This window comes from Salvelinus namaycush, chromosome 28, assembly GCF_016432855.1.
Source record: "Salvelinus namaycush isolate Seneca chromosome 28, SaNama_1.0, whole genome shotgun sequence".
In the NCBI taxonomy this organism is placed as follows: Eukaryota; Metazoa; Chordata; class Actinopteri; order Salmoniformes; family Salmonidae; genus Salvelinus; species Salvelinus namaycush.
Window position 1 is genome coordinate 44,713,972 of NC_052334.1, and position 19,465 is coordinate 44,733,436.

Genomic DNA, 19,465 nt, shown 5'->3' on the forward strand with positions numbered 1-19,465 from the left:
CAATCTCAATGTGACCTCCCTGGTTAAATTAGGGGTTGATTTGCTATTCAGCACTCATTCCTATTTCCCACACTGCACTCTTTCCCCATTCTTTCTTCTCCAGGTGGCAACCAATGGCATCATCTCAGCCCAGGACCTGCCTATGGAGAAGCAGTACGTGGACGATGGCTTCCCCACCGACTTCCCCGTCATCGCCCCCTTCCTGGCAGACATCGACACCAGCAAGGGGAAGGGCGCCATCTACTACCGAGTCACCGAGTTGCCCGCCCTTCTCAACCGGGTGGCGCAGGAGGTGCACCGGGGCTTCCCCGGCGGCCAATTCACACCCACGCACGCCGTCATCGCCACCTGGGAGAACGTTGCCGCCTATGAGGAGGTGACGCGTGCCACCGGGCCATCCAATAGGGTGAGTCTGCCTGTATGACTAGCTGTCTGTCTGTGCGCCTGGCTGGCCGTCTGACTGTCTGTCGGTCAGTCCTTTGGTCTGTCTGTCTATCATTGTGTTTGTCTGTCTTTCTATCGGTCCGTTTGTCTGTCTGTCTCTCTGTAGCTCAGTCTGTAGCCTGTATGGAGTTACTAAGTATATATGACTACCTCCCTCCCTCCCCTTAGGGATTTGGCTCTCCCTCATCCCTAAACTGCCTCTTGACCTTTGGTCACTGGCCAGAGGTCATCAATCCAGGTCATCAACCGTCCACTTCAACTCGTCCCCCCTCCATCCCTCTACCCTTCGTCCCCCTCCTACCCCCAAGGGCGACTGGGCATCTCTCTCCCACCCTCACAGTCTTTTAGGGATCAAGTCATCATATTATATATTACCCATAGAAATAGAACTACTAGAATGGACATTCCCATTCAAGTCAATGTTCAAGTAATTATATTTCTATGGCATCATCTTCATGTATTACTCACAGAAAAACATGTTAAGTGAAAGTCTCTCAAACCCTCCATTAGGCATGTAACTTATCGTGAAGAGTGCATATTTCTGGCTAACTACTAAAGAGGTATTGCAGAGATTATGAGGACAAAAACGTAGAAAGCAGCTTGGTTTAATCAGATAACATCTCCTCTACTCTGACTGTGCCAAGATCCTAGAATCCGATCAGATGTGTCGGAGTCTTATTCTCTATAGAGCCTCTGTGGAGTGTTACCTTTCACTATAAAAACACTTGATATAAATCTATGGGGAGAAACCATACTCTTGCCCCCTGCTCAATGGAGAGGCTTGTGCTTTCTAATAGGGGAGCAGTGTGAGACTGCCGCTGCTAGTGCTAACAGTCATTATCATAATGCTTGGGCTTTACTTCATAAATTAATGTATTAAATGTATTGGATTCAAATCGCACAGACAGTCTATAGTGGCTTGTGCATCACACTGATAGCTCTTAGGGTTGCTTGTTCTAGAATCTATAAGGTCCTGGATAGACATATTCACAGAATACAAACCTAGATTTCACCTATCCCATTTATAATTGAACCTTCGCTAATCCCCGCCCCGGGATTTTGGGCAACCAATTGCAGCGCTCCAATGGATAGCAACTGTTGTAGAGACCGACGCCTCGGAAAAGCTCACAGGCTCATGTTTAAATTGCATGAAAGACAGTGAGGGCTATAGCAAAACGGAGACTTTTCTTAAAAAAATAACTAAATAATTGAACAGTGCACCAGTAGTACTTGCTACTGTAATTCCTGAAATGAAGTGTCTTGATGGAGTATTTTTCGAATCTGAAATTATACTTTTGTTACGTTGTTTGCTAGCTCAGCTGGTTAGCGATCTTGCAGTCTCATTGACCACCAAACGTTGCTTACGCTAGCTAGCTAGCCACTTAATATAACTTGTTTTCTCCAAATGTATATTAGCTAGCAAAGTTAGCAGTTTTGAATACAACTCCCATCTGCTGTCGACATCAGGTTACAATTTGAGAGCACTAGTTAGCTCCAAAAGTGGTTATGGCTTTGACTGCATGCTCATTCAGAGCCATTCAGTGGCTACCCACACTACAAATGTCATTTTACCAGGTTCCCGTGAAGCAATTGTAATGAGTCTACCACTTCGTGATTAGCAAGGGGTCGTTTGTGTTTCATTTCATTGTGTATTAAAAACACAGTAGGAAATCATTGTGAGGGGATTTTGCCAGCGGTTAGAATGGGGGCGGGGTTTTAGCAAAGGGTCAATTGGATTAACTGACATGTTCGCTAAGCACGAGGGTAATGTTTGCGAAAGTGTTGTCCCTAGACACGGTACACCAATAATGCAATACCTTTCAATGAAAAATACCAAGATTTTCCCTTCAGCTGCTAATTCATGGACTCGTGGAATCTGGAGAAAGGTTCGCGTTCTGTCTTTCAGCCGGGGCTCAGATAATGACGTTTTAAAAGGGTCCCCTTTCCAGCCGGGGCAGTACCGCGATGCCAAACAGCTTTTGTTCCATCCCGCCATGAAAAGCTTAGTGTGTTCAGTCACTACCCACAGGTAGGATACAAACAAACCTGGGGTATTAAGAGTGACTGGTTGTTCGCTATGAGGGGGTTGAAATGGATTGACTTCAGATTTCTGTGTGCGCGTGCGTACATGCGTGCGTGCAATGAGGAAAGTCCCACTGACTTGAACTGAACAGCCATAATATTCAGTGTCGCCTAGTGATTCTAATGCGCGTGAATGAATAGGCTTTTTCTGTTGGACCAGGGCCCACGCCTTCTCTCTCTCTCAGTGAGAGAGAACAGACAGCTGTGAAGGCACACTGGAAATATTGTCTTTTGTTATTTATTAGTTCTGGGGACGCCTCTGCTCTTGCCCTTAACAAGAGTCCTCCTTGGAACCACCTCCCTTCTTGTTGAAGTCTCTAAGTGCAAGGGAACATGAGTTCCACCCTCTCTTTCCTCCAGACACCAGAATAAACCAAACAATCTGAATCAAAACCTTACAGCTTGTTGATTAGAGGCCTTTACTGTTCTGTTTCTGTTGGATCACGTTCAGGGGGTATTCGTGCCAAAACCAGATTTTGTCCCCCTAAACCACAATCTGTCCCCACATTTTATTACATTGGTCTAAGAGAACACGAAAGCGGGCTGTAAAATTAGCAGACCTGTCTGGCAACCCTGTGTGTGTGGGTGTGTGTATGTGTGTTCTTCTCTGTCCGTCCCTGTGCGTCTGTCCATCTGTCCGTCTCTGTGTGTGTGTGTGTGTGAGTTCCCATATCGTTAGAAATGCCTAATGGACTGGTTGGCAGCCTGCTCGTCTGCAGCTGCGGACGCTGCCTCAAAACCTAGCAACAAACAAACAACGGCATCTGTCTTGTGGCATTTTTGCCATTCCTCTCTCACACACACCCACCTCAAGAGGGTCTGGGAGACGTCTGGTGTGTCTCTGTGTGTTTGTGTGCTCCGATCCCAGACTGGCCCCTAGTCATCACTGACTCACCCAACAGATCCTTGTGGTGGTCTCCAGTTCAAGTGTTGCTGTGACATGACCAAGAATACACTCCTTGAACATCTTTCATAGACAGTATTAATGAAGTGTGTGTGTTTTTGTGTGTGTTTGTGCGTGCGTGTTTTCCGTGCGCATGTGTGTGTAGGAGTTGGACTCTACAGTAAAAGCACACGCTCTTCCTCTGGCTTTTGGTTATTTACGATGTTTCCGCTTGACCGAACGTGGAGGGGAAGAAGAGAGTGTGCCAGCCCGTGTGTTTCACTTCGTTCGGAGGAGGAGGGGAAGCGACATTTCAAGGGGAAAGGAAAAACCTCTGGATGATCCCTCTGTGTTTTCCTTTGGGATTGGAATGGCTTTATCTCTTGGAACAACACAGCTCTCCAGCCTACCACCTCTCCAGCTCATCCAAGCCTCTGCAACCACCCCCAGCTCCAGATGTCCATCTCCCCACCTCCCTACCTCCCCTGCTGGGGTTGGGGTTGGTGGTGGGTGTGTGGGGGGGTGGAGATTGTTGGAGGTCTGTTGAAGTGTTAGCCCTTGAGCAAACATGCAGTGGTGGAAGTCTGCTCTAAACCTTGAGTATTTGGAGCAAATCTCAACAATGAGAGGGTCTGGGTGCTTTCATCTCATCAGGCTTGGCACAGTGTCTCCATTACCAGTCCCCTACCTCCACATCAAATCCAACACCCCCTTCCCCCAAATGTATGCCTGCCACCCCCCCATCTAAGCTTGTCCCCGTCCTATAGCCACACGTGGGAAGAGTAATTTACAATAACATCTTTGAACAATCTTGTATATGGGCTTGTTTTCTAAAGCTGCTCCGAGGCAGTGTGGTCTTGTAATTAGGGAACTTTTCTGAGGCGGGGGGGGGGGGGGGGGGTCGGTCGGGGGGGCTGTGGAATTAGTAAGCCTGAGGGTCTTTCTCTCTTGTCTGTCTCTTGTCTTTCTGTCTCTCGCTATTCTCACTATTTCTCTGTCTCCCTCTCTCTCTCTTTCTCTCACATCTCTCTCTCTATTCTCTCTCCCTTTCTCTATTCTCGCTCCCTCTCTCTCTGAACCAGATGCATGATTGTCTCTGGGGTCTGGAATGGGGGAATGAGGGTGGAGGAGGGGGTTGTTTTTACTGTGACAGTGGTGATGAAGGTGATAGCTCTGCTCTGGGATAGCTTCTTGGATTACTAGAGCTGGGGGGGGGGGGGATTTCATACAGGTCTAGGGAGAGATAAGAGAGGTTGGGGGGGTGTCTCTGTCCTCAAAGTTGAAAATACCATGCTGGGTGAGATATGGGCCTCTATCACCATTTGCTCTCATTCCCAAACTATATCAGTCTAGGTCTGTAAACTGTGTGTGGCCATCGAGAAGTTGTCTTCTCCTCTTCGACGGTTTAAGACGTAACCCCCACTCAGCCGCTCTCTTGAAGTTTTCGTGTTCCCACACTTCCCACACATTTAATTAAACGGCTCAGAAAACCACACTGCTTGTAATAATAACAAATTGCACGAGACACGACATCAAGAGCGGGTCCCCTCACAAGCCCGCTACACATTTAATTATGGTCTTTTAAGCCTTTTAGTGGTGCGCTGGACCTCTTTAAAAAGGGTGTGAAAACCAGCTTGGAGGGGGAAGAGGACAGCATTTTAAAAAAGTCCATAAAGGGCATGGGGGGTGTGTTTCCGGGGGGGTGGGGCACATTTGGTGAGAAACCCCGGCTTGTAAAAACGGTGACGCTCCTGTAAAAGTTGGAGGACAGGAATGATATTCGGTCAACATTTTGGAGTGGGGGGTAGAGGGGGTGAGTGGTGTGAAGTTTAAACATGGGGAGTGAGTGTTAAAATGTTAGAGGATGACTGCCTGTTCCCTGGGCACTAATAGGCAGAGGACGAGAAATGGAATCCAGTGCACTGTACTATACTGTACTTGGAAAGAGCTGTTGCAAAGTTTGATGGAAGCTCTGATCACTTTCAGTCGGCTCTTTAAGAAGTGTGGCTTTTAGATTTTGGACTCTAAACACTTCTGTTATGAAACAGATAATGCTACCACTGTGCTTACCACCGTTTTTTTGTTTCACTGTTAAATCCCTACTTGAGACTTCCACACAAAATGTCAACTTTTGTGTGAATCATACATTGATGTCAACGGGAGTCCAAAATACACGTTTTTAATTCTGTTCCAATGTTCTCCCTAAGCGCCGGCCGTCGGCTAAACAGCCAGGTACTTTTTCCCATGAGAATGCCCCTGTCTGTCTGTGTGTGTGCGGGGTGCCCATCAACCACTTTGTGGACCGTTAGCATGATGCTAACGAAAACTGTCCTCTTGCACATGGAAAGGCTTTCCCAAAAACCTCAATTAAATGTTAACTACAATGTAGCCTATGCTTACCTGGCAGAATGATATCATGATTATTTGCATCAATCCAGTGGGTGTTTGTTTTGCAAACTCTACCATCACATGTGCGCTACAAAAACACAGCTAAACAACAGCCTGTTGGTAGGTTCACACTTGAATTGAAGGGTAACTACATAAAGAAAATAACAAAAAATCATATTTTTCCCAGACCTCAATTTGGTTGTTTTGCTATTAAAAACGTGGTTTTGAGAGCGAAAACCTGAAAAAAAAAGTTAAACAATTTTAAACCTGGAAAAACTAAACGTAATTTGGAGGAAAAACTAAACACAATTAGGCAAAAAATAATACAGATTTTATTTTTTTATTTCACCTTTATTTAACCAAGTAGGCTAGTTGAGAAGAAGTTCTCATTTACAACTGCGACCTGGCTAAGATAAAGCAAAGGAGTGCGACACAAACAACAACACAGAGTTACACATGGAATAAACAAGCGTACAGTCAATAACACAATAGAATATAAGGCTCTACGAATCACATCAGTAAGAGAGCCGTTCATGTGGCTCCTTAATTTGTATTCTGGTAGGCTACTATTTCTTTTTGGCCATTATCTGCAGATAAATTATGAAAACATTCGATGAAGATGGTCAATCCTCACTGCAGGAACAATAGGTAGTGGAGAGAGCTTTTTTTCTGGTCCAAAATATGATAAAAGAAAGATTGAATTATTATAAAAGCCCATGATACTTATATTCTATTTTTTAAAGATATTGATCTAGACCTACTAATTTAATGAAAGTGTAGACAATGGAGTAGTCAACTGCTGCTTTCTGTGTAGCAGAAACACCTGCTTCATCATATATGTTGCTATCAGGTTTCAGGTAAGACCCAAGTGCAGAAGTAACAATGTTTATTGCGATAACAGGGGCAGGCAAATGACAGGTCAAGGCAGGCAGGGGTCGATAATCCAGAGTAGTGGGGCCAAGGTACAGGACGGCAGGCAGGCCCAGGGTCAGGTTAGGCAGAGGTCGGTAATTCAGAGTAGGGGCAAAGGCACAGGACGGCAGGCAGGCTCAGAGTCAGGACAGGCAAGGGTCAAAACCAAGAAGACGAGAAAAAGAGAGACTAGGGAAAAGCAGGAGCTGAGACAAAATGCTGGTTGACTTGAACAAACAAGACGAATTGGTAACAGACAAACCGAGAACACAGGTATAAGTACCCAGGGGATAATGGGGGAAATGGGCGACACCTGGAGGGGGGTGGTGACAAGCACAAGGACAGGTGAAACAGATCAGTGACAGTTGCAGATAGCTGAGAAAATTACGAATAAAATAAAGCTAAAAGAAAGCAATCATATCATGTGGAACACTGCCAGGGAAACTAAACTAAACTAAAGCATGGATTGCTGTCATACCTTGTCAATAGACTGCTTACAGGGTAAGGAAACCAATATGTCATTTTGTATCCCTTAATGTTCTCTTCGAAAATAGTCCTGATCATATAGGCCTAGGCCTAGACGATATCCAAAACAATTAAACATACACTGAATTAATTTCAAATTGTAAAGTCACATCTTTCTACTCAAAACCACAACTCATTTTACCAATCTGGGAGGTAAAGTTGTTAAACTATTCAATAATTTAGCTTTGTATTTCAGATGGAATCAAGGCATTAGAATGTACCAGAGGCCACCAAAATAGAGCTTGTTTAGCAAAAAATTACGTAGGGGGGGCATGGCACCCCGGACACCCCGTGCTCGGAGAACTCTGTCTGGCTACATTTTCTATTTGGCTGGCTACTCCATGTAATTAGGAAAAATACTGCTGTTATCTAGTCACTTGAAATAAAAGCGTCTTCAAATTCCATGTACAGTAAATGCCATGCAAAACATTTCCAATGAAACTGTAGAATGCAAGACTGCAAACTAAAAGGGCTTTGTGCGAACAGTGCACTTACTCCACCCTCTTATCTCCTCTGTAGTTGAACACGTTCCAGGCGGTGGTGGCCTACGATGAGAATGACTCCTATGCCCTCTTCCTCTACCCCGAGGACGGACTGCATTTCTTTGGGACGCGCCCTAAAGAGTCCTACAATGTGGAAATTGAGCTGCCGGCTAGAGTTGGCTTTAGCAGGGGAGAAGTGTCCTTTATATTTTCTCGGATGGAGGGACCCTACTACAGCGTCACCAGCAATGAGCAGAGTCTAAAGAACCTCTACCAGTAAGTACAGGACATCACTACTTCTTATGGCATAAGCCTCAAACATAGAGTTGTTACAGTTGAAGTCGGAAGTTTACATACACTTAGGTTGGAGTCATTAAAACTCGTTTTTCAACCACTCCACAAATTTATTGTAAACAAACTATAGTTTTGGCAAGTCGGTTAGGACATCTACTTTGTAATTTTCTAAACAATTATTTACAGACAGATTATTTCACTTATAATTTACTGTATCACAATTCCAGTGGGTCAGAAGTTTACATACACTAAGTTGTCTGTGCCTTTAAACAGCTTGGGAAATTCCATAACATGATGCCATGGCTTTAGAAGATTCTGGTAGGCTAATTGACATCATTTGAGTCAATTGGAGGTGTACCTGTGGATGTATTTCAAGGCCTACCTTCAAACTCAGTGCCTCTTTGCTTGACATTATGTGAAAATCAAAAGAAATCAGCCAAGACCACAGAAAAAAAATTGCAGACCTCCACAAGTCTGATTCATCCTTGGGACCAATTTCCAAACGCCTGGAGGTACCACAGTCATCTGTACAAACAATAGTACGCAAGTATAAACACCATGGGACCACGCAGCCGTCATACCGCTCAGGAAGGAGACGCGTTCTGTCTCCTAGAGATTAACGTACTTTGGTGCGAGAAGTGCAAATCAATCCCAGAACAACAGCAAAGCACCTTGTGAAGATTCTGGAGGAAACGGTTACAAAAGTATCTATATCCACAGTAAAACGAGTCCTATATCAACATAACCTGAAAGGCCGCTCAGCAAGGAAGAAGCCACTGCTCCAAAACCTCCATAAAAAACCAGACTACGGTTTGCAACTGCACATGGGGACAAAGATCGTACTTCTTGGAGAAATGTCCTCTGGTCTGATGAAACAAAAATAGAACTGTTTGGCCATAATCACCATCGTTATGTTTGGATTAAAAAGGAGGAGGCTTGTAAGCCGAAGAACACCATCCCAACCGTGAAGCACAGGGTTGGCAGCTTTATGTTGTCGGGTTGCTTTGCTGCAGGAGGGACTGGTGCACTTCACAAAATAGACAGTATCATGAGGATGGGAAATTATGTGGATATATTGAAGCAACATCTCAAGACAATCGTCAGGAAGTTAAAGCTTGGTTGCAAAGGGGTCTTCCAAATGCACAATGACCCCAAGCATACTTCCAAAGTTGTGGCAAAATGGCTTAATGACAACAAAGTCAAGGTATTGGAGTGGCCATCACAAAGCCCTGACTTCAATCCCATATTTGTGGGCAGAACTGAAAAAGTGTGTGTGAGCAAGGAGGCCTTACAAGCCTGACTCAGTTACACCAGCTCTGTCATGAGGAATGGGCCAAAATTCACCCAACTTATTGTGGGAAGCTTGTGGAAGGCTACCCGAAACGTTTGACCCAAATTAAACAATTTAAAGGCAATGCTACCAAATAATAATTGAGTGTATGTAAACTTCTGACCCACTGGGAATGTGATGAAAGAAATAAAAGCTGAAATAAATCATTCTCTCCACTATTATTCTGACATTTCACATTCTTAAAATAAAGTGGTGATGCTAACTTACCTAAGACAGGGAATTTCTACTAGGATTAAATGTCAGGAATTGTGAAACTGAGTTTAAATGTATTTGGCTAAGGTGTATGTAAACTTCCGACTTCAACTGTATATTGAAAAGCTTACCTGAGGTTATAAAGCTGGGATCTGTTATGAAAGGTTTTTGTGTTCCAACTGTTTTGGCACTTATTTTACAGAGACCTTATGTAAGGACTTCGTAGCAAGATAGATAGTACATGCAGATTCCTTCTCCTGAAATGCAGAAAGATGCTTCTTCTCGTTTTCTTTCTTTCCTCAGGGTTGGCAATACTGGCGTACCTGGTATGTGGCTCTTCCACATCGGCAACCGCTACTCCTTCGAGAATGTTGTGCCCGCCGCTGTGGGTGGTGCTCTCGCCACGCCACGTCCTAGAGGCCAGGAGGGCGATGACAGCACCACTGCAGGGTACCCAGAGGTAGAGAACCACGAAACCTTCGAAGAAGAAGAACCCGACGAGGACTATCCACCCATCGCCGACCCCGACTTCCAATCCCCCACTATCCCAGAGTTCCTCCAACCCTCACACTTGGACCATGGCGCCCTCCCGGGTCAAGCCCGCCTGCAGCCCTATGGAGGTGACCTTCCTTTAACCTCTGACCCCCAGTATCGTGAACATGACAACCATGGCAAGCCACCTCCAGCATCCGGTCCGTCGGGTCCAGGGGAGTACCCAGCCCTGGAGCCCGAGCCCAGGAACCAGCCCTCTCTGGAGGACGTGAAACAACAGCAGCAGCTCCAGCCCCAGGCCCAAGCCCCCCAGGTGGTCCCTCAACCGGAGCACACGGTCCTGGAGGTGTTCCCCAACAACAGGGGAGAGAGCAGCGATCCCCCGCTTGCCCCCCGTGGCGGACATTTTGTTAGCGTGGTGGAGGAGGAGGACGTGGACTTTGACACAGGAGGTGGGTTCAAGTCTAAAGTTCTCTCTTAAGCTAGCTAGTTCAGTCAGTGTTCTTCACTGTGGGGTCCTGAGAACCCACAGTGGATTTGCAGGCTTTTAGTCCAACCCAGTACTAGTAACATATCGGATGCAACTCATGACCTCCTCTTGTATCCTTGTATACTCATGTATATCACCTTTGTCTTTTTTAGTTTTTGTCCGCCTTTCACTTTGTCCATCTGTAAACCAGCTTCGCATTCAAGGCTGGATAGGACCTGTTCTCATTCACCATAATGCCTTGGTTTCATTGTTTATATCTCTGCTACACTCTTACCTGTAAGCTGGTCACTTCTGTTTATAATTGAAACAGCCTTTCCTCACTCTGACACCATCCAAGGGTCAGTATTTGTATTTATTAGGGATCCCCATTATCTTAATGTGTTTGGACCCCAGGAAGAGTAGTTGCTGCCTTGGGGATTGTGAAGAGACCTCTGGTGGCATGTCTTGTGGGTATGCATGGGTGTCCGAGCTGTGTGTTAGTAGTTTAAATAGACGCCTCGGTGCATTCAGCATGTCAACACTTCTTACAAAAACAATTAGTGATGAAGTCAATCTCTCCCCCACTTTGATCCATGAGAAAATTACAGTATTAGCTCTCCGTGCAAATTTAAGGGCCAGCCGTGCTGTCTTTTTTTCTGAGCAAGTTGTAATTTTCCGAGGTCCCTTTTTTTGACACGTGACCACTAGACTAAACAATAGTCCAGGTGCGACAAAGCTAAGGCCTGTAGGACCTGCCTTGTTGATACTGTTGTTAAGAAGGCAAAGCAAAGCTTTATTATGGACAGACTTTTCCCCATCTTAGCTACTGTTGTATCAATATGTTTTGATCATGACAGTTTACAATCCAGAGTTACTTCAAGCAGTTTAGTCACCTTAACTTGCTCAATTTCCACATGATTCATTACAATATTTAGTTGAGGTTTAGGGTTTAGTGAATGATTCGTCCCAAATAGAATGCTTTTAGTTTTTGAAATATTTAGGACTAACCTATTCCTTGCCACCCATTCTGAAATGAACTGCAGCTCTTTATTAAGTGGTGCAGTGATTTCACTATACTGACATGTATAGTGTTGAGTCATCTGCATACATAGACACTCTGGCTTTAGTCAACGCCAGTAGCATGTCATTAATAAAGATTGAAAAAAGTAAGGGGCCTAGACAGATGCCCTGGGGAATTCCTGATTCTATCTGGAGAGGCTTCCTTTAAAGAACACCCTCTGTGTTCTGTTAGACAGGTAGCTCTTTATCCACAATATAGCAGGGGGTGTAAAGCCATAACACATCATTTTTCCAGCAGCAGACTTTGATCGATAATGTCAAAAGCTGCGCTGAAGTCTAACAAAACAGTTCCGACAATCTTTTTATCATCAATTTCTCTGTCAAGTGCCGTGCTTGTTGAATGTCCTTCCATTTGAAAGTCTGTTGTCAATTTGTTTTCAGTAAAATAGCATTTTATCTGGTCAAACACAAATTTTGGATGAAAAAATTGTTTGAAAATGTCAGTGAAGACACTTGCCAGTTGGTCCGCGCATGCTTTGAGTACACGTCCAGGTAATCCTCATGGCCCTGCGGCTTAGTGAACGTTGACCTCTTTAAAGGTCTTGCTCACATTGGCTAGCGAGAGCGTTATCACAGTCGTCCAGAATAGCTGGTGCTCTCGTGCGTGCTTCAATGTTGCTTGCCTCAAAGCGAGCATAAAAGGTATTTAGCTCGTCTGGTAGGCTCGTGTCACCCGGCAGCTCGCGTCTGGGTTTCCCTTTGTAGTCCGTAATAGTTTTCAAGCCCTGCCACATCCGACGAGCATCAGAGCCGGTCTAGTAGGATTCAACCTTAATCCTGTATTGACGCTTTGCTTGTTTGATGGTTCGTCTGGGGGCATAGCGGAATTTCTTATAAGCGTCTCGATTAGTGTCCCGCTCCTTGAAAGCGGCAGCTCTAGCCTTTAGCTCAATGTGGATGTTGCCTGTAATCCATGGATTTTGGTTGGGATATGTACGTACGGTCACTGTGAGGACAACGTCGTCGATGCACTTATTGATGAAGGCGATAACTGAGGCGATAACTGAGGTGGTTGGATGAATCCCGGAACATATTCCAGTCTGTGCTAGCAAAACAGCCCAATAGCATAGCATCCTGACCACTTCTGTATTGAGCGAGTCACTGGTACTTCCTGCTTTAGTTTTTTCTTGTAAGCAGGAATCAAAAGGATAAAATTATGGTCAGATTTGCCAAATGGAGAGCGGGGTAGAGCTTTGTATGCATCTCTGTGTGTGGAGTAAAGGTGGTAAAGTTTTTTTTTCTCTGGTTGCACATGTGATATTTGGTAAAACTGATTTAAGTTTGCCTGCATTAAAGTCCCTGGCCACTGGGAGCATCGCTTCTGGATGAGCATTTTCTTGTTTGCTTATGGCCTTCTAGAGTTGGTTGAGTGCGGTCTTAGTGCCAGCATCGGTCTGTGGTGGTAAATAGACGGCTACGAATAATATAGATGAGAACTTGGTAGATAGTATGGTCTACAGCTTATCATAAGGTACTCTACCTCAGGTGAGCAATACCTCGAGACTTCTTTAATGTTAGACATCGCGCACCAGCTGTTATTGAAAAAAAGACACACACCCCCACCCTCTCGTCTTACCAGACGTAGCTTCTTCTCTGTTCTGCCGGTGCATGGAAAATCCCGCCAGCTCTATATTATCCGTGTCGTCGTTCAGCCACGACTCGGTGAAACATAACATATTATAGTTAATCGTAATCGGTCATCATTTTTCCCCCAATGATTGCATGTTAGCAAGTAGAACGGATGGGAGTTTACTCGCTAGCCTACAGATTCTCAGAAGGCAGCCCGATCTGCGCCCTCTTTTCCTCCGTCTTTTCTTCACGCAAATTACGGGGATTTGGGCCTGTTCCCGGGAAAGCAGTATACCCTTCTCGTCGGACTCGCTAAATGCTCTACAACAAAGCTTTCTTAGTGTCCAACAAGCTTTCACTGCCCTAAACACCTCTAAAACAAAGGTCATGTCGTTTAGTCAGAATGTTATGTGCAAGCTGGGGGGTGATGACAGCTTGTATCATGAATTAAGTCACAAAAATGGAGGATTAGCTGATAACTACAAAACAAACATTCTGGATAACATAGAGAATCTGGAACTATTTATTGATCAGCATTTTGATATGCTCGAAAAGAAACGGATACATTGAAGCGAACAAGAGAAGACCTTTCCTCGAGTTCTGTGAGCGAAACGGGATGAAAGCCGCCGTCTAAAATTCAAAATTTAACATTGGAGGGGGACGTTTTTATAACTGTCAGAAGATAGAGCATTGCTTACAAGCATGAGCGAGCGGTTAAAAAAACTGGATCTATTGCCTGGGCTACTGGGGGAGGTTCAGGCCTTAAAAACAGGAATGGATTACAGTAATAAAATGATGGCGGAAATATGAGCGGAAAATAAGATATTGAAAACTACTGTGGACTCCCCAAAAGACACTACAGAGAGGCTACGGTATAATAATAAAACAATGAAAGCCAAATGACTTGATCTAAAGTGCAGAAGTATGAGAAATAATATTATTATAATGGGACTAAAGGACGATGAAAACAAAAAATATCAGTCAACGGAGAACAAAGTCAAGGTGTTCATGAAACGTAATCTCAAGATGACGGACGAACAGGTGGAAACAATTGATTTTCGAAGAGCTCACCATTTTGGTGGCAGAGCAGAGGGAAGGCCCCATCCGATCGTAGCTATGCGGACCCACTACAAAATTAAGATTGCCTTGTTACAACAGGGTGGAGAATTGAAGAACACCCCATTCTCTATTTAATGAACAATTTCCTCATGAAATAGTGGAGAGACGACGTGCCCTGTACCCCACTTTCAAAAGGCTCCGAGCAGAGAAGCAGAATGTTCGTCTAGTGGTCGATAAATTATATGTAAATAATCAAATGTTCAAAGACTCGAAGATTACAGCGTGACTGTGCGTGTAGCTACCTCCTGTTGAAGTAGTCCCCGATACATATTTGCACCGCATTACAAAGTACAAATATGGTTTCATTGTTTGTTTTACAAAAACATTTTTTTTACATGAACAGCTTTTTAACTTTTTTTTTTTATTCATGCATTATGGAACCGTGGACTTAAAATAAGGTTGGATTTATGGTAATGCCGAATGGGTATGATGAACGTATCCTTTTTCTATTTAGGCAATATGGAACTTTGGACTGACGTAATATCAGGTTTTGATTTAGGGTAAGGCTGACCTTTTTTTTTCTTTATGATTTTTTTATGTATTTAATTTGAAGATTGTACATTAGAAATACCAAGGTAGTTTTTTTGTTGTTTAATATGATATGTCCTAATTGTAGAGGTTGGGTATATTATGACTTAAAAGCTGTTATATAGTGCAGCCCTTGTTCGCCGATGTGAATCGGGAATGATTAGCTTTTAAGATAAAACTTAATAAATATCTTCCGATACACACCGGCAAATGGATGGATTAGGTATTGTCAACAGGGCTGTTGAACTAATACAATAATTGGCATATGGAAGCATTTCTCTAAGCAAGCGAAAGGTGTATTATATATTTCAATATAAGTTATTTATGCTGCCTTTATATTCTTGATTCTAATGATATAGGCCTAGGTGTAAAACAGCTACGACCCTGGAATTAACGACCCTGGAATAAACGCCCCTGGAATAAAAAAACAATGTGTAGGGTGGAGAGCGGGTTGGTTTTCCAGGTTTACTCGCTCTGGATTGTCAGTACTGCATGTGTTCTTGGCTGTCGTGACGTGGCTGTGTCGGAATCGATTGTGAGTTGAACTTGAGCATGCCTTCCCATAAGGGAGTGCCCGGGGTTGGCTTGCGGTTGGCTCTGGCACAGCCATGGCACGAAACAACGGGATATAATGTGATGCCTAAGCAGAATTTTTACTTGCAGTCATTAGCGGCCGTTAGAATCTATGTTCCTTTTTCCTTCTTCCTTTTTTTTGTCGGAATACAACAGGATATAGTGAGGACTACATGAAATATGTCTTGCATATAATGGACTTTAAAACAAAGGTCTTGCGATATATTTAGGTTGTTTTCGCTTCTTTTTTTCATTTTTATTTTATTTTTACGAACAATTGAATCCAATGAACTGAGCAGGCTGGGCTGACATGCTTACACGGGAACCCAAACTGGCTGCGCGTGTGCGCCATCGTGCGCCATCGTGCATATATTTATTTTGTCCCCCCACACCAAACGCGATCACGACACGCAGGGTAAAATATCAAAACAAACTCTGAACCAATTATATTAATTTGGGGACAGGTCGAAAAGCATTAAACATTTATGGCACTTTAGCTAGTTACCTTGCACTTGTTAGCTAATTTGTCCTGGGATATAAACATTGAGTTGTTATTTTACCTGAAATGCACAAGGTCCTCTACTCCGCCAATTAATCCACACATAAAACGGTCAACCGAATCGTTTCTAGTCATCTCTCTTCCTTCCAGGCTTTTTCTTCTCTTGACTTTATATTGTGATTGGCAACTTTCATAAATTAGGTCCATTACCGCCACTGACCTTGTTCGTCTTTCAGTCACCCACGTGGGTATAACCAATGAGGAGATGGCACTTGGGTACCTGCTTCTATAAACCAATGAGGAGATGGGAGAGGAAGGACTTGCAGCGCGATCTGCGTCAGAAAGAGAACTGATTTCTATTTTAGCCCTTGGCAACACAGACGCTCTTTGGCGCTCGCGAGCAGTGTGGGTGCAATAATTGAATAACTTAGATTTCTAAATTTATTTTGCAACGCTCGCACACGCGATGCGAGCGGTGTGCTCAGCCTGTTAGAGCCTTGCTAGGACTTTCAAATATGAGCATGTATAAGATTGTGCTGTTATTATTGTTACAATTTTTTTTCTGACTGTTTTCCATTTTATTTGGTTAGTTCTCTTAGGCATCCTCATAGATAATTATGTTATCATGGGACTGCCCATATTTCCCTCTGGTCAACGCCAATTAGCGGCCAAGGGTTTGCCTTAGGACGCAAAGGTGCGTCATGAGTCAGGGAGAAGGTCTTAGTGACAACAGACCTAGATATGGGGGGAGGTTTTAGTGGGTGTAATATTAGGACAATTGGAGGTTTACAAAGTTGTATGCTTAACAGTGCAAATGATTATGGTACAGCTATATGGACACCTAATTATCATGGTACTTTTTAATGGTACGTTTACAAACATTGGTTGTGGTAAGTATAATTGAAACTTGGGTATCATTATGGTAAGTGGGGAAATAAGTATAGCAAGTTTTAATGGCTTAAGCAGATCATATAAAAACAAACATTTTTACATGGCTAAAAGAGAAAGAATATAATATCTGTTGTTTACAGGAAACTCATTCTACAAGTATAGATGAGGTTGGGTGGAAAAAGGACTGGGAGGGAGAAATATATTTTTGTCAAGGTCAAAGAAACTCAAAAGGGGTGATTATACTAATTAATACAAATTTTGATTCGATTGTGCAAACAGTGCAAACAGATCCGCAAGGAAGATGGATTATTTTAAATATGCCATTGGACCAAAAACAGATCTGGCTAATTAATCTATATGGGCCAAATAATGATGATCCATACTTTTTCGAAAATATATATATAATAATCTATTGAGCTCACAAGCAACGAAATAATCTATTATTATGGTGGGAGATTATAATATGGTTTTAAGTACCTCGATGGATCGTAAAGGAAATCATTCTACAAACGATCACCCTAAAGCACTTAAGGTGATTACAAAGATCATGGATACATTAAAACTAGTGGATATATGGAGGTTGAAAAACCCTGACCAAGTGAGATATACATGGAGGAGGCTTAATCAAGCTAGCCGTCTTGATTACTTCCTAGTCTCATTCTTGCTGGCATCAAAAGTTTTAAAGTATTAATAGAAGACCGAATGCGATCGGACCACCATCTAATTGGCCTCCATATAACTCTTACAGAATTTCCACGTGGATGGGAATATTGGAAAATTAATCAAAGCCTTTTGGATGACAATTTGTTCTTAACTATGACAAAATAATTAATAATTTACTTTTTTTTGTACAACATAGGTACAGCAGATCCCCTTATTGTATGGGACACTTTCAAATGTACTTTTAGAGGCCATTCAATACAATACTCATCATTAAAACTAAAGCAGTTTAGGTCAAAAGAGATTAGACTAATAAAAGACATGGAAGTAACAGCGCAGGTAGAATCTTCAACACAGAAATTCTACCTAAAATAATTTACGGAAACTCGTTACAAATGAGGGAGTTAAGATTCAGCAAATTAGATTTTGAGAGTTATAAGAGGAAGCAAAATATTTTAAGCCTATGTTTTTCTTTCAGTCTCCTCCATTTCCACTGAATGATGATAGCTGTAAGGATTTCTTTCATAATAATAATAATAATGTAAAATTAACAAATTTACAGAAAGACCAGTGTGAAGGCCAACTTACAGAAGAGGAACTTTTTGAGGGAATAAAATCTTTTCAGTCTGGAAAAACACCAGGGCTTGACGGTATACCAGTAGAGGTATATCAGACCTTTTTTGATGTTCTCAAATATCCATTATTAGCATGTTTTAATTACTCTTGTACAAATGGTAGACTTTCAGGTACTCAACAAGGTCTGATTTCATTACGTCTTAAACAGGACCCAGGTGGTAAGTATAAAGATCCAGTCCATTTAAAAAACTGGAGGCCTCTAACACTTCACTGTTGTGATGCGAAAATCCTTGCGAAATGCATAGCATATAGAATAAAAAAGGTTCTACCATATATTGTTCATCCTGATCACAGGTTTTTTACGTGGACGATATATTGGAGATAATATACGACAATTACTTGAAACAGTTGAACATTATGAAACATTGAAGATACCAGGTCTGGTCTTCAGTAGATTTTGAAAAGGTGTTTGATAAAGTATGATTAGAATTTATATAGAAATGCCTGGAATACTTTCATTACATTTACATTTTACATTTAAGTCATTTAGCAGACGCTCTTATCCAGAGCGACTTACAAATTGGTGCATTCACCTTATGATATCCAGTGGAACAGCCACTTTACAATAGTGCATCTAAATCTTTTAAGGGGGGGGGGGGGGTTAGAAGGATTACTTTATCCTATCCTAGGTATTCCTTAAAGAGGTGGGGTTTCAGGTGTCTCCGGAAGGTGGTGATTGACTCCGCTGACCTGGCGTCGTGAGGGAGTTTGTTCCACCATTGGGGTGCCAGAGCAGCGAACAGTTTTGACTGGGCTGAGCGGGAACTGTACTTCTTCAGAGGTAGGGAGGCGAGCAGGCCAGAGGTGGATGAACGCAGTGCCCTTGTTTGGGTGTAGGGCCTGATCAGAGCCTGAAGGTACGGAGGTGCCGTTCCCCTCACAGCTCCGTAGGCAAGCACCATGGTCTTGTAGCGGATGGGAGCTTCAACTGGAAGCCAGTGGAGAGAGCGGAGGAGCGGGGTGACGTGAGAGAACTTGGGAAGGTTGAACACCAGACGGGCTGCGGCGTTCTGGATGAGTTGTAGGGGTTTAATGGCACAGGCAGGGAGCCCAGCCAACAGCGAGTTGCAGTAATCCAGACGGGAGATGACAAGTGCCTGGATTAGGACCTGCGCCGCTTCCTGTGTGAGGCAGGGTCGTACTCTGTGAATGTTGTAGAGCATGAACCTACAGGAACGGGCCACCGCCTTGATGTTAGTTGAGAACGACAGGGTGTTGTCCAGGATCACGCCAAGGTTCTTAGCGCTCTGGGAGGAGGACACAATGGAGTTGTCAACCGTGATGGCGAGATCATGGAACGGGCAGTCCTTCCCCGGGAGGAAGAGCAGCTCCGTCTTGCCGAGGTTCAGCTTGAGGTGGTGATCCGTCATCCACACTGATATGTCTGCCAGACATG

General features: G+C 43.5%; 1 protein-coding gene across 1 annotated transcript in view; it reads left to right on the forward strand.

The window, feature by feature from the left end:
• The window catches only part of nid2a (nidogen 2a (osteonidogen)), a 122,854-nt gene that overhangs the window by 2,206 nt on the left and 101,183 nt on the right, over positions 1 to 19,465 (forward strand). The window contains exons 2-4 of the mRNA XM_038967376.1: positions 104 to 406; positions 7,754 to 7,992; positions 9,857 to 10,497. Coding sequence (XP_038823304.1) covers positions 104 to 406; positions 7,754 to 7,992; positions 9,857 to 10,497 — 1,183 coding nt within the window. The remainder of the gene's footprint in view (positions 1 to 103; positions 407 to 7,753; positions 7,993 to 9,856; positions 10,498 to 19,465) is intronic.